Here is a 14,174-nt window from a genome sequence, read left to right as displayed (position 1 = left end):
TTCAGATTCGGTGAAAAATACTTTTTACAGTTAGAATTACACAAGCTACATAAACACAACCAATATTACCCCTCATTAAGGCAGTAGTTGAGTCCATAACTTACCTATCTTCTTCTTCCCAACGAGCAAGGTCGCCTTCATGCTTTGAACCGGACCAACGTGGTTTCTCCCAACGAGATTCTCGCCTTTCTCGGCCTTCTAAATAAAAATAGAAATTACGAATTAGGTTACAGTATGAGAAAAATGAGATAAAAATGAGATAAAAGGATGAAAAATTCTTCAATGTGAGAATTGTGTTAAAATGAAGGATAATGTGGCATGCCGCAGGTAGCATACATAACCCATCCAGCAGGCATTAGCTTAAGCTCTATAATAGGCCCCCTACAGCCTTTAAAAAGCCAGGACTTAAGGAATGGGGAAAATTGAAGTATAAATATGCACTTAATGCCATGGTAACCTTTCACAAAGGGTCACAACTTGGCATTATACTGAATGTCTACCAACTAAGCTGTATTTTGATGAAAACTGGTCACTCATGCAATGAACATAAAAGCTGCCACAAAAACACCCCCACAGCAACTATCTGGAATTCAATTAAAACTCTTGGATGACACATGACCAGTCCTTAACCAATTCCTCCTCTGCCATTCTCCCACCTACCCTTGCTCCCACTTCGAATCACAAAACCATGTGGAGACCATAACATGGAATTCACATGCCTTTAAATTCAGCAAACTGTCTCCAATTTCTTCTTGGTCTTCCTCTTTTCCTCCTCCTACCCCTTCAGGGGAGGCCAAGAATATGCTACATACAGTGGACTCTCATTAATACGAACATCCTTATTACGAAGTTCTCATTTTCACGAAGCAAATAGTTAGAGACAGTGATACGGCTAATCCACTCTGTAGTAAAAGAAACATTACCAAATTTTCATTGTTACGAAATTGTGAACCTCAGACACGGGCCCGGCGGTAAGAAAAAGAACTTTATTATGAAGTTCCACGGTTTAGCCACGGCATTTAGGTGGATGTACACTACTCTACGTCCTAATCATTGCGCTACGCTAAGTTCTCCTTGTGCACTGTGACCAAGAGCATCAATTATGGTTCTTTCTTCAGTAAGAGATACTTCAGTATCCACGTAACATCATATAATAAGCTACATTCCAGTGGAATCATGATGACCCACTCATTACCATTCATAAATTGGCTGTACAGGAAGTCATCTTCTTACGAACTTTCAGAGATATGAATATTCGCAATATTCAAGCGTGCACAAAATTTCAAATTTGGAACCTTTGGAGTTGGCCAATGCAATGAGGTGTGGGGTGGAGGAACTCACACTTTGGGCACACTCTGAACAAATTATCAATTAATCTCTGGCTAAGTCAGGAACTGTTCAGCATTTCACCTGCTCTTCCTTCCAACGTACAGCAAATTTTTTTCGGCTCCAACCGTATTACACACTCAACTAGATCAGTTAGTCACAATAACGAGTTTACGCAAACTTGTAATGCACAATTGCATTCTGCAGGATAACCACACTTTTACATGCCTTGCATAGGTTCATCACCATGTGACCAAGGTCTTGTAATGCATTCTGTTCGTAAGTCAAGGATTTACTGTATTTGGGAAAATATTAACCCTTGATTGCATCATGCAGCAGCCAAGGATTTTGAATTTCACACATGGATGTTGTTGATGCCGAATGGTCATATCAATGGGAAGTAGACAAGAAACTGCTGAATGAATTCCGAGGGCAAGAGCCAGGCAGTCAAAATTTGTTTTCCTTATGATCACTTTTCAAGCAGATGACTTCAAAGCCAAACGAGATTATTTTAAGGTATCATTTCATAAGAAATTCACCTCTTTAGTCGCAAAAAATTCTAGAGAGCACCATTAATGCATAATTTGGTTTAAATGATAAGAAGCTACAGTAATTTTAGATCCATCTATCATCAATTAGATTTCCTTCGAGCTATCTCGGGTAGATTCGATTGTTCTGCAGTTTAATTTAACGAGTGATTTTTCAGGGATTTTCAGTGCTCATTGTGATGGACTTATACCGTAATAGCTTCTTTGATGTAAGATTTGGCCACTGTAATTAGCAAAATAGATATTTTAGCCCTGTGTACCCAATAACCTGTGGACTCAATAGCTTCTTTGAATCTGTTGTCAATGATAACATTACAGCAAAAATATTCTTGTAAAACAATTAGCTAGAGCTGTAAAATAGGAAACAATTTCCTGGAAATATACTAACTGTTAAAGAGAGGTTCAGTGCTACATGCACCCACTTAAAAAAGTAGAATATTTTAGTAAAAAGTAATGGAGTTCAAATAGTCACCCACATACCTTTTCCAGGGGGCTCAAAACTCCTCCCTTTACTGGGTGAGCGTTCATCGTGGTCCCAAACCCTCGGGGGAGGGGGTGGCTCATGGCCCAAGCCCATCAGCCTCGAGTCTCGGTCTCCATACTCATTCCCTCGCCATTGTTCTGAGAACGAGAAAACAAAAACAAATCACCCAAATTTCTACATGTGGAGATGCAAGTAAAAAAAAGACCACAATCATGGATAAAATAAATGCCCAATCAAGCAACAATCCCAACCATTGTAATGTACATATTAGTGAGGTCATAAATTTTCATTACGTGAAGCAGGAAACTTAGAATCAAGATAAGCACATTTATTAGGGATGGACTGGACCTGATACCAAGTATCACTAGATCTGAATGGTTTTGATTGCACACATGTGTCCGTATCATGGAATTTAAGTGACACACAATGTGATACCATCATGTTTAATTTTAAGCTTTTCACCACCAATTTAACCAGTGAAACTATTGGTAGAATTGTACTGCTGGAGTGCTCTGATGCTGAATGCCACACACTGCCAGTATTTATTGAGAGCATTCCTTTTGATCATCTTGTATTTAACTTATTACAATAATAGAATACATATTTTAAAAATTTCCAAGGCAAATGATTTTAAGAATATACATTTTTATTTTAACATTAAATCCATTTTCTCCATTTTCACACTGATTATTGTAATGAAGTTGATTCATTTCCATAAGTTATGAAATTTTGATAATTCAAGTGGCACAATGGTTGCATAGTGGTGGACAGGGGATAATGATGATTAAAAATAATAATTTGAAGAGATGGTTACAAAATTTCATATTTCACAATTTCCCTCTTCCCTAAAAATCCACTTAATCTGATTGGATTGGAAGATATTCAATATTTTTGGGTGGAGTTAATCAGAGCTGCAATTAACATTAAAATCAGCAACATTACTTACCCAAGCTTTTTCAAAGATGTGCATACAATCATGAATACAAGTGAATGGTACTGCAATGTGCATTACTTTTGGATCTTGCTTTGGGGCCACAATCTGAATTTTCTTTCTGGATGGCATCCTAGCCATACTTTGTAAATTTTTATTGGTTATTGACATTTAAGAAATATAATTATAAGTTCATTTTTCCTTTGCAAGATATCTATTAAGAAAGGAAAATTTGTCATCACTGTGTTCACAGGCAGAGAAAAGGTTTTATTTTTATCAATTACCACTTATTAAAGGTAGATCCGAGATTCAAATCTACTTTTACCAAGATTCAATCCCAGAATTAGATTTGCGGAAACAGTCCATTCCACCAATCTATTTGTAATAAAAATCTGAATACTAACTGACCATTAGGTGTTAAAAGTGTGTGTTTAACAGCAATTAATGTGGTATTCATATTTGAAAATTCTGGCAGTGATGTTCAAATTGATGAGTTTTTAAAATCCATAATATCATTCCTTTTTAAGAATATGTAGGGTTTCTACAAAGAAATAGGGGCTGTTCTGATACTCTGGTTCTTTTAATGACAGAGCCACTCAAAAATCTTTAAGAAGGAATTTTGCATACATTATTTCCAGGTTAAGACAGCATCAATATTGAAAATGGTACTGGGAAGGAGAAATAGAATAACTAAGTACTGGCATTGGTACATTCCATCTGTATCACAATTAAAAATTATAAGAAATTCATTTTCTTTTCAAACGTAAATGACAAATAAGCCACAACAGGATGCACACCAGTAATTTCCTAGATGCAACACTTGATTCAATAGATATGTGCTTCCTATCCTCTCAAAGCTTAGGATAAAATAACTTAAGAAATACTAGCCCAAAAATACCAAAATACTTAACCTACTAATCAGGTGCCATTAACATTTTCATTTCAAATGGTACATTAATTTATGTACTTCTATAAGCAACATTGTGGTTCCATTTCACTACTCTGCTCACAGCTAAACATCAAAAGACATGAAAACAAATAAATTCCTACATTACGAACAAATAAATTTAACACAATGTGCCAAAAGTAGCATAAGAAATTGAAAAACAGATTTTTCCATGCAAGTAATAATAGTATTCAAGCGAGCATCAACAACATGTAAACTTGTGTTCTAAAAGTCATTAAGCTTTGCCACACACATTGTCTTTTAGGACTTTTTTTGTAACATAGATACAGCAATTTGTTTAAGTAACCTATCACCTAAAGTAGCTGCTATGCAATTGAAAATTAGAAGATCTTTTTCTCCCCACTGCAAAATTGTTCCTTTGATTAAGAAGCGATTTTTTGTTTTTATTTTCCCCTCTTGCTTCAAAAATGTACTTCGAAAAGGGAGTAAATGATTCATTACTTCAAAATGAAATGCCATCACACTGAACACCATGGGCACTTAACACACTGAGCAACTAAAGCTTAAAGGATTGCTTTTCAGTAAAGAATGATAAATCCATGCAAATGATAATTTCATGCAAAAAAAAACTAAAATGGCAGCACATAGGAAATTCTGCTCAGCTTGTCTTTGAAAATGAAGGATTTAAGTCCTTTTGAAATTTGAAGATTAAACCTTTTCCTTTAACTGAGTTTAGCTAATTTTTATTCAAGGTCCAACCAAATTTCATTAAAAGCAGCCGAGAAACAAGGTGAGTCGGAGTCAAGGTGATCAGCGCGCCGTATAAGCAACTTCTCCCAGCTCCATTCGACCTGCATGAGGCCGCGGATATATGACAACGAATCTGGTGTCATCATCGAGTTGAATCACCATCGACTTGTACGCATATTAGAAATAAGATTCTCCTTTTTTGGATGACCTTGAAATCCAAAATGTGCGCACAGGAGGCTTTTTAAAGGCTTATAAATCCCTCGTTTCGCTCACGCAACAGAAAACGTTAAGTTGGCAAAATTCCAGAAAACCTCCCTTTCACTAGATATTCGGTAGTTTAGATTTCGGGATTAGCGATCTTCTGCTGTCCCTATATTTCACTCATCTTTATTGATGCAATGACGATTATTCGAGTACCTACTTACACCTTTTCTTATTATATTAGAAATGCTATAGTCACCTATGGGTATTCATGTCATTTTTACAGAAAAAATTTTAAAAGCTCATCGAGACCATTGAATTATGTGTAAAAATTGAATCACTAATGTCCATAATAATATTCCGCGTGGGAATGCTTTTAAGTTGATGCATATTATGATTTTCTTAAAATATTTCATTAAAACAACTGTCATCCTCTCATTACTTATTTTTACTTCCCATTTTTTTTTAGCCGATTCCTGAAAAGTATTATCCAACCTTCATTGGGCAGAGAACACTTAATCAATGAATTTTTTGCTGCATGCAGCACCTTTTAGTTAAAATAATATTTTTTATTCATAAAAAGCCATTCCAATCATTACAGACCCTAAAACCTGAAAAAAAATAGCAGGCCCTCATTTAGTGTTTTTCCGCATTTAGTGTTTTAAATTTTTTCTCCCCTGAAAAACGTTAAATCAGGATTCTACTGTATTATAATTTGAAAGGCATGCCACGATAACCTTACCACCGTTTGGGATGAGGATATGTGGTGCATTAGATGCCCCAGGCCTCGATTGACAGAGGACAGAGAGCTTCAATAATAAATACCCAGAGGTGCTTGCAAATTTAGGTCTGACAAGTTGCATCAATTTGGTACCAAATTTTTGAAGCTGTTTGTGACTCATTCAAAGCATTAATGTGTGTAATGCAGCACTGTACCTTGGATGGGATGAATGTCCCCCAGGTGACGTCCCTCTGGGTGAGTACGAGGCCATGAACCTTGCCGTGCCTTATCTATAAAAACAACTCACCAATCAGGTTGGCAAAAATATGCAATTTTAAAAGAAAATACAAATGTAGCAGAGGAACTCAGAAATAAAAAAGATTCAATGACTCAGGTTATAATATATCTTCTGTGACTGGTTAAAAAGTTTTTCAATAAATTTTCTTCTTGCCTAAAATTGCCATGATCTGTGACATTAAAAAAGGCAATCACAGATGACTTAATCAAGTGATAAATGAGTAGCAATGTTGAAATTTAGTTTTAATTGATGAAACCACTTGAAAAATACAAGTGAAAATGATATGCATGACTATTTAACTTTATAAAACAAAGGAGAAATAGTTTTGAAGTTGAGAATGGAAGCAAAACCATAAAAATTTTAGAGAAAATACCAGCAAACAAATTACAAATTATTTGAAAATAAGCAATCTAATATCAAACATTTTCAAAGCAGCTGCTGAAATTCGCAGAAGAAATATTGACCTGAGAAGGTAACCATTACTACTAAGCACCCTTTAACAGAAAATGACAAATACTCAAAAGAATAAGCAAACCAAAATTGTAAAAAAAATAGAATTTATCTTTATGATACAGGAAGCATGCCATACTTGGGAAGTAATGTCGCTTCTCTGACAAAACCCTAACTATGATTCTCTACATACTTCGCTGCACACACATCTTACCTCTCTCCTCATACTCCATAACAAACGGGACTGGATTTCTTGCATTGCCGTGGCCATAGTCAAACGTTTGCACACTACCTCCTAAATTACGGGGTGGAGTTGGTACTCTCTCAAGGGGTGGCGGTTCTGCCGAAAAATAACACAGGAGATAAACAATCACAAATACATACACAGGATAGAGTTAAATAGAAAATGATAATCACATTAAAGAACAGTTCCAAAAGATTGCAGAACAATACAAAATATGAACACATCACACTACAGAACAAACCCTACACAATAACCTCCGTAGAGTGTCAAATTATTGTAAATCCTCCATATTACGAAGTCATAGCCCTGATCCTGGACCCTTCCCTTGCACAATGCATACAGAAAAACCTCTCAGAAAGGACCTAAATAATTATGAAACTTCTCTGGACAAAACTTTGCAAGTAGACAGCAATTAGGAAAATTACTATCTCTTATAGCAAATTTTCCACTTTGATTTGATGCATATACCATGAGTTTATTCCCAATTTCATTCCAACTCCCACTTTATTCTCTGAATTTCCATTAATTGTGACCTATTGCCTCCTTTTTATGCACCTCATTGGGTGCTGCAGCAATCTCTGCAGCTCTTCAGATGCAAGAATGTATCATAGCCTATAATACCACCTAAACTTGCTATAATTCAGCCCAACTAGAAAAATGAACCCTTAAAAATCCATACACTATATTGACACTGACAACACAACATGTCGGTGGAATCTGATAAGAAAGTATAATAAAAATTTTGTCAATCTGCAGTAGGAGTCAACGAGGCCCCGCAAGTGACAGGTCATCCTTAAAGCTTGACCATGGGGTCAGGTCATCATTAATTTTAACTTAAAATTTTTACATTAGACATTTGCCTGCATGCACAAAAAGTCTTCTTTGTTCCTTCAGTCAATTCTAGTATTTCTGATTTCCAGGAATATGTCAATTATAAAATAAGAATACCCTGAAATGGTAATTTTAGAAATTCCAGTCTTAAATCAGAAATTCATGAATGATTCACAAGAAAATTTGCTCAGTAAAGAAGACCGCGGGAATTCAAGGTTTCAACCAATGACAGTGTGGTTTGAGTGTGGAACCCTGAGAGAAGAAAACGAATGACAGAGAGAGGATGGTCACATGCAGCATGTTGGATTTGGAGTCCTTAGGACGAGACTAACCTGCAACTACATCTGCCCTGGAGATGTGGCCGTAATCAATTACAGTGGAAGGAGCCAGCTCAGGCTCCCATTCGCGCACTGGTGGCTGTGGTGGAGGGGGGCTGAGCCGTGGTACTGGTGGAGCGGCACCAAGCTCATCCCAGCCCATTGGTGGAGGCCGCATCGGAGGTTCCATGCCGTGCCGATCACGGTAATCCCACCGCTCGTCATCCATTTCACCCCCAAAACGTTCACGTTCGTGCTCCATTCCATATGGTCTGCCCATATGATCTCCCCTACGCATGGGCGGGCCTTTGTCAGGCCCCATCTCTCCACCTCCCCTCATGTCATCGACATCATTGAAGAAAGGCCTGCGGTCACGATCAAACGGGTCCCCTTCCATTGGAGGCCTTCCTAGGCCCATTCTTCCATCATCCCATCCTTCACCTCTGGGAGGGTCATCATACCTGTTGAAGGATGTCAAAGCAAAAGCTGCATTATCCACAAACAAAAGCCAAAGTCTCTTACTCTCTCACCGCTCAACAGAAAAAAAAAATGGGACACAGCAGATGCAATACTGACCAGTAAGCAAATGGCAAAGGTTAAATTAAACAGCCCAGAGTGAAAGGGCAAAATTGAGAATGACATCAATGATAAGGATTGTATACAAGGACAGGTCATTTCCATTTTTTTTGGTTCCAGCGTGTTCTCAGCTCAGATTCTCAGTTCTAGTTCTTAATTTTGCACTAAAATGTCTGAATTTTCAACATTAATGGAGTTATTGTCCAATCAGAGCTATCTCTGCAATGATCCCTTGCAGGAGCAAAAAAAAAAAAAACATTTCGCGGGGAATTAGGATGGTTTTTAGCTTTGATTTGTTTACTATGGGAGTAAACATTAGAAGTACGATGGGTTGGGGATTCAAAACAAAACCATTACCTTCAATGGGTGAAGGATACAAATATATTTTTCGGCCTTCTATTTCGTTACAGCATTGTTTTAACATCGGTTCAGGTCTTGGTTCCATTAACTATGCCATTTCACGTTTTTTCAATTTAGGCAATTAAAAATGCATTAGGATCCGAAAATATCCAAAGATCCGACTCCTGAAATCAAGTATCAGATCTGGATCTCAAAAAAATCCTGGATCCATCCATCCCTACTTTTAAAAATATTTTTCACTGACCTATACCACATGTCCTAAAGTAAAATGTCTAGTAATTCCATTCTGTCAACTTAACTCATGCAATAACAAAAACTTTAAATACCCAAAAGGGCTAAGTTAATTGTACAAATAAGTTTCACAATCTTGTCACTCTAATGTTAAAATAAAAATTAGCCATCAAGGCATGCTCTAAGTCAGCTGAAATTCATTTATTTCACTTTAATCAAAAAATGAAGGGCTAGAGTTAGGAAAAAACACTAAAATAAAGATAAGCCCCTTTGTTCAGAAGTGAACATAAGTCTAACACAATGGTTGGCAACATTTGAAGAAGAAGAGGAGGAGGAGCCAAAAGTTATGCAACCAGCTGCACAGCTACACTTCAACAACCTGCAATTCATTTATTATAGGGACACTTTAACCTCTCTACATTCATGGTTTCATTCCTGTTTTCAACATGTTTTTGAGTCTTGAAAATAAAATAATATATTTATTATTTTTTGTGCGTGGAACTGGCAGGCCACCATTTGTCATCGAGAGCTCAGCAGAGGAGAAAAATACCTTTGGTTCCTGGGATGATCATCGTGCCAGTGTGGGCGAGGAAATCCGCCCCTCTCCCCTTCCCAGTCTCCCCTTTCTCTTGGATACATTCCCTCCCTTCCATCTGTACCAAGAAAGGGAGATTCGAAGGTGAACAAAAGTCAAAATAACAATAACATTATACACGAAGCAACAAACATTTAAGGTAACAGCACTGTCCCTCATGCAAACAAAAATTTTACACATGAGATGCTAAATAACTTAATTTTCTGCCCTCCAAAGAAAATATTGAGCAACTATGAGATGCATGAGGAAAATAATGGACAAGTTACCTCAAAAGCTTCTTTCATGAATACATAACCATTAACAAACAACTTCCGTAAAAAACGTTGGATATAAGATGAAAGACCCATAAATATGCTATTGATTAACGAGTGAAAATTGAGTTCCTTTAGAAATTCTTGGCTTCATAAAAATTAGCAAAATCAGTTGAATTCCAATAAATATGCAATGAACTGCATAACACCTGAGACTTCAATCGAGATGTAATATTTAGGAAGAGATGTTAAAGTAACTTTCAGAATTTATTATCGGCACAGGAATGCTTGTTTTGCACCTAGTCACAATACACAGAGATACACTCAATTGACATTCAAAGCACACACACTCGTAAATTATTAGGGCTTGCGAATGTGTGAGGTCCTTTATCACACACTTAAATATATAATCTTAATCTCGGAAAAACAATCATCAGTGATTACCTGGGCCATCAAATTCATCCCGTAGGGGCTTTGGATCTGGTAAAATGGGTGGTCTTATCTCACCAGGTGGTCTCATGTCACCAGGTGGTCTCATGTCACCAGGTGGTCTCATCTCACCAGGTGGTCTCATCTCACCAAGTGGGAATCGTGGACCGTCTGGATATGGACCTGGCTTATTCAAACCCTAGAATATGATACAATGCTCACCTTGAGTACACAAACATTTGATCACCACAGACCAAAACACACTACATCCTAAAAGAAATCTATTTAAAATGTTCAAATTCCATATTTACAACAGTAACAACCATGATTAGAAAGCATACAGAAGCGACAAGATAAAGAATGATGTAAACTTAGCACAACTACATTAGATACAATTAGGGAGATGCAGAAGTCGCAAATGCGATAACGCGAATTTTAACGCGAATTCCGGGATTTTCCCGCGAATACGCGAATTTCGTGTTCATTGCGATTTTCTCCAATTTATAGGCGATTTTTTTCTTCTGCTCATGCTTCTCCCACTAAATTATTTTTCAAGGCATATATTTAAGCCGTAATTTTTTCACTTCATTGGCCGCTTTCCGACGAGACAAATTTCCATGGACCGCCGTTCACGGCAGAGCACCGTGAGATGTCTCGTTTGAAAGCGGCCTTAATTTCACGGCACAATGCGGTGAACGGCGGCCGACGAAAAGTCGTCGCTTCTGAAAGTAACCTCAAGGTAGCACTGTGTTTATATCATGCCATAACCGCATAACATCATGCACCGTCGGGCCGGATTGAACCTTGCCTTGCTGACCGTCGACAACGCCGTTTCGTCAACTGCGCGATTCGACTCGTTCGAATACATGCATTGAGACCAATGGTCATTTAAAGCACGGTGCCGTGCCGTTGACGACGGCCGGAGTTAAGCCGGCTCGTCTGAAAGCAGCAAAAAGCGGCGGTGCGCCGTCTATGCCATGACATACACACGGAGCTACATTGAGGCAGCTTTCAGTCGAAAGGACTTATCGCCGGCTGCCGTTCCCGGCACAGCACCGTGAAATTCAGGCCACTTTCCGACAAGACGACTCTGGATTTCACGGTGCCATGCCGTGAACTGCGGCCCGCGGAAATTCGTCGCGTCGGTGAGTAGCCAATGCAATGAAAAAAATCAAGGCTTAAATATACGCCTCGAAAAACAATTTCGTGGGAGAATCATGAGTAGAAGGAGAAAATGATGAAAATCGCGGCTGAGTTTGTGAAAATCGCCCATGAATTGGAGAAAATTCATGATTTCCACAAAAACACATTCGAGGAAATAAGGCGAATTGTTAGTCAGGAGGATGTCTAAACCACATTCACACGATGTCTACAAAGTAGCCAAAATGCCATGGGAATCTGATAGTTGACTTAATCAAATTACTGGAGGGTTCAAACTATCCCAATGCTCACATTCTATAAAGAGTTAATCCTTTCGATAATAATGACTAAAATATGCGGTAGGATATTTCTTGACCCGGGAAACAAAAGGCAAAAATTTTCGTATGACATTTTCCTACGCAGGCAAACGAATGCAAAAAATACACGTTTACTTGCTCTCCTCCTGTTATGGCATTCATGGGTTTGCAAAGTCTTAGTTTCAGGACCCAACACAGTGAAACACAGGTCGCACTGCTGAAATCCGGGAGCAAGTAGCAGGACCCCACAGCATATATTACCCCACTTTGTGGAAAGGGACCGCAGTCATACAATTGTTCATTCAGTTAGTTTGCAAAATAAATGCATGCTTCTTTCTCAAAAAATATAAACTTAGAATAGAATTCTTTGCCTTTAGCAGCGTTATTATTTTTAAACGAAATTCTAACTTAAATTATATCTTATACCTCGATTTCAGTATAAAATCAACAGGGAAATTGTTAATGCATTAAATTCATTAATGCTGATGGTAGAGCTTCATTCAAAATTTTATATTTCTCAGAATAAAATGAGGAATACAATGGAGAACTTGCAAGGATTTTGTACAGGCAATTTAACTCATGCATCGTATAGAACAACAAAAATCTTTAAAAAGTACACTTCTCTTTAACCTGAGTGACGCATATTAACTGAACAATAGCGCCCTGAAAATAATGAAATCGTTTTACGGCATAAATGACGCGTGACGTCATATATGCCGTTCCGTGGCATGGTAACCAGGCATAACAAAGTGTTTATCAGTTCGAGACGCTGGAAAGTGGATTTACCTTGAGATATACATCTCCTGCGCTGAACTACAAGTTTAAAGAAGTACGCTATCTGTTTTTATTTTACAATTAAGAGAATTATCGGCATGGAAGCTGGATATATTCGTGCGTAGTCCGGAAATCTGCCCGAAGTCGATTCTCCCATAATGATGGAGTACTTAATGAGCTGTGACAAGTAAACATCAGCTGAAATACGAAATGTAAAGGCTTTGCAGTAAGTATTTTATGTTATTTACAGGATAAATGAATATATAAATTGTTTTCATGTGATTTCTGTTGCACTAGGTCGTCATTATTAGCAAAGTTGTGATAATACATGTGACCTTTTCGCAATGTTTACATTATGAATTTCTATTTCAGATCTATGAGAAAAGAATACATTGAGAGGGCGACTTGACGTGTGCCATTACAAAGATCTAATAATTTATGCCGGGTGAAGTGTTTTTCTGGAACGTAAAGTTACGGCCAAAAATTATAATGCCACCATGGTGTTCGACGAAGCGTCGAAGACGATTTTGAGCATTGTCTGTCACGATTGCACAGCGTCGTCGGGTAATTATAATGCATCGGCGTAATGATTCATTAGTACTAGTTATTAACTAATTCATGCATATCTTTATTAGTAGCTGTGACCACAGTTAATGGCTTTATAAGTACCTTTATGTTATGATGTTTATTTGTAATGGTTTCAAGTAACTCTTAAATTTATTGTAATTTCATCAAAGTTTAGACGTATACCAACGTTTTTATAGACGAAATATGCAAGTAGAATCGATGGTAATATGTAAAATAATAATTTGTAAAAAATAAAATGTGAATTATTTTTCTGGAAGATGACTAATGATGCAATGTTTACCACTTCATGTTTTAAGGGGGATGCAAGCATGCCTTCCTTGGCTTTCCTGGTGTGGCTCCACAACAAGAGCTTAGAGCCTTCCCCAACTGAAGTTGAGTGCTATTGGCGCAAACCACCTTTGTCTGGTGTGAGAAACCAACTCCTTATGGCCACTGATCTAGGAAATTTGAAGCCTGTGGACCCAATTCTTGGAATTGGTGATTTCAAGGACCGGGTATAGATGGACTGCAGGGAAAATAACAATCAATGTGTTCTGTTGGCTTACAACTCTCCCTCTCACTCCCTTGAGCAGTTGGACTTATTTTATTTGGGCATTTTATTTAAAACTCAAAATTTGACCCAAAAGCTCTATGAGGATTCAGCTGACAGGTTTTCGGAGTTATTACCACGTAGATTCATCTCTGCAGACGACAGTTTCACCGGCATTACAGCAGGCTTCTTCAGGTCAATGAAGTGGAGATCCGTGGTATCGCCCGTCTCTTAAACACCCCGTCGGAGGCCGGTGCAAGAAGCCTTCTGCAATACCGGCGAAATTGTCGTCTGCAGAGATGAATCTACGCGGTAGTAACTCCGAAAACCTGTCTGCTGAATCCTCACCACACCGCGAAAGCCTACAGGAGCTCTA

The 14,174-nt window shown here is 37.9% G+C and overlaps 1 protein-coding gene and 1 long non-coding RNA gene across 5 annotated transcripts in view; one reads left to right on the top strand and one right to left on the bottom strand.

The window, feature by feature from the left end:
• Positions 1 to 14,174, bottom strand: part of LOC124154455 (YLP motif-containing protein 1-like) — a 68,453-nt gene that overhangs the window by 23,281 nt on the left and 30,998 nt on the right. For 3 of the 4 annotated variants that reach the window (XM_046528197.1, XM_046528198.1, XM_046528200.1), the window contains exons 8-14: positions 10,466 to 10,649; positions 9,726 to 9,828; positions 8,024 to 8,469; positions 6,831 to 6,956; positions 6,084 to 6,158; positions 2,355 to 2,495; positions 105 to 198 (exon numbers count right to left, since the gene is read on the bottom strand). In XM_046528197.1, coding sequence (XP_046384153.1) covers positions 105 to 198; positions 2,355 to 2,495; positions 6,084 to 6,158; positions 6,831 to 6,956; positions 8,024 to 8,469; positions 9,726 to 9,828; positions 10,466 to 10,649 — 1,169 coding nt within the window. The remainder of the gene's footprint in view (positions 1 to 104; positions 199 to 2,354; positions 2,496 to 6,083; positions 6,159 to 6,830; positions 6,957 to 8,023; positions 8,470 to 9,725; positions 9,829 to 10,465; positions 10,650 to 14,174) is intronic. The other variant, XM_046528199.1, reaches the window with a different exon arrangement.
• On the top strand, positions 12,454 to 13,771 carry LOC124154458. Its single transcript, XR_006863920.1, has 3 exons — positions 12,454 to 12,907; positions 13,054 to 13,245; positions 13,566 to 13,771. It is a non-coding gene; the product is annotated as an uncharacterized LOC124154458 (long non-coding RNA).

This window comes from Ischnura elegans, chromosome 2, assembly GCF_921293095.1.
Source record: "Ischnura elegans chromosome 2, ioIscEleg1.1, whole genome shotgun sequence".
NCBI classification, from domain to species: Eukaryota; Metazoa; Arthropoda; class Insecta; order Odonata; family Coenagrionidae; genus Ischnura; species Ischnura elegans.
This window is presented reverse-complemented; position numbering and strand designations above follow the sequence as displayed.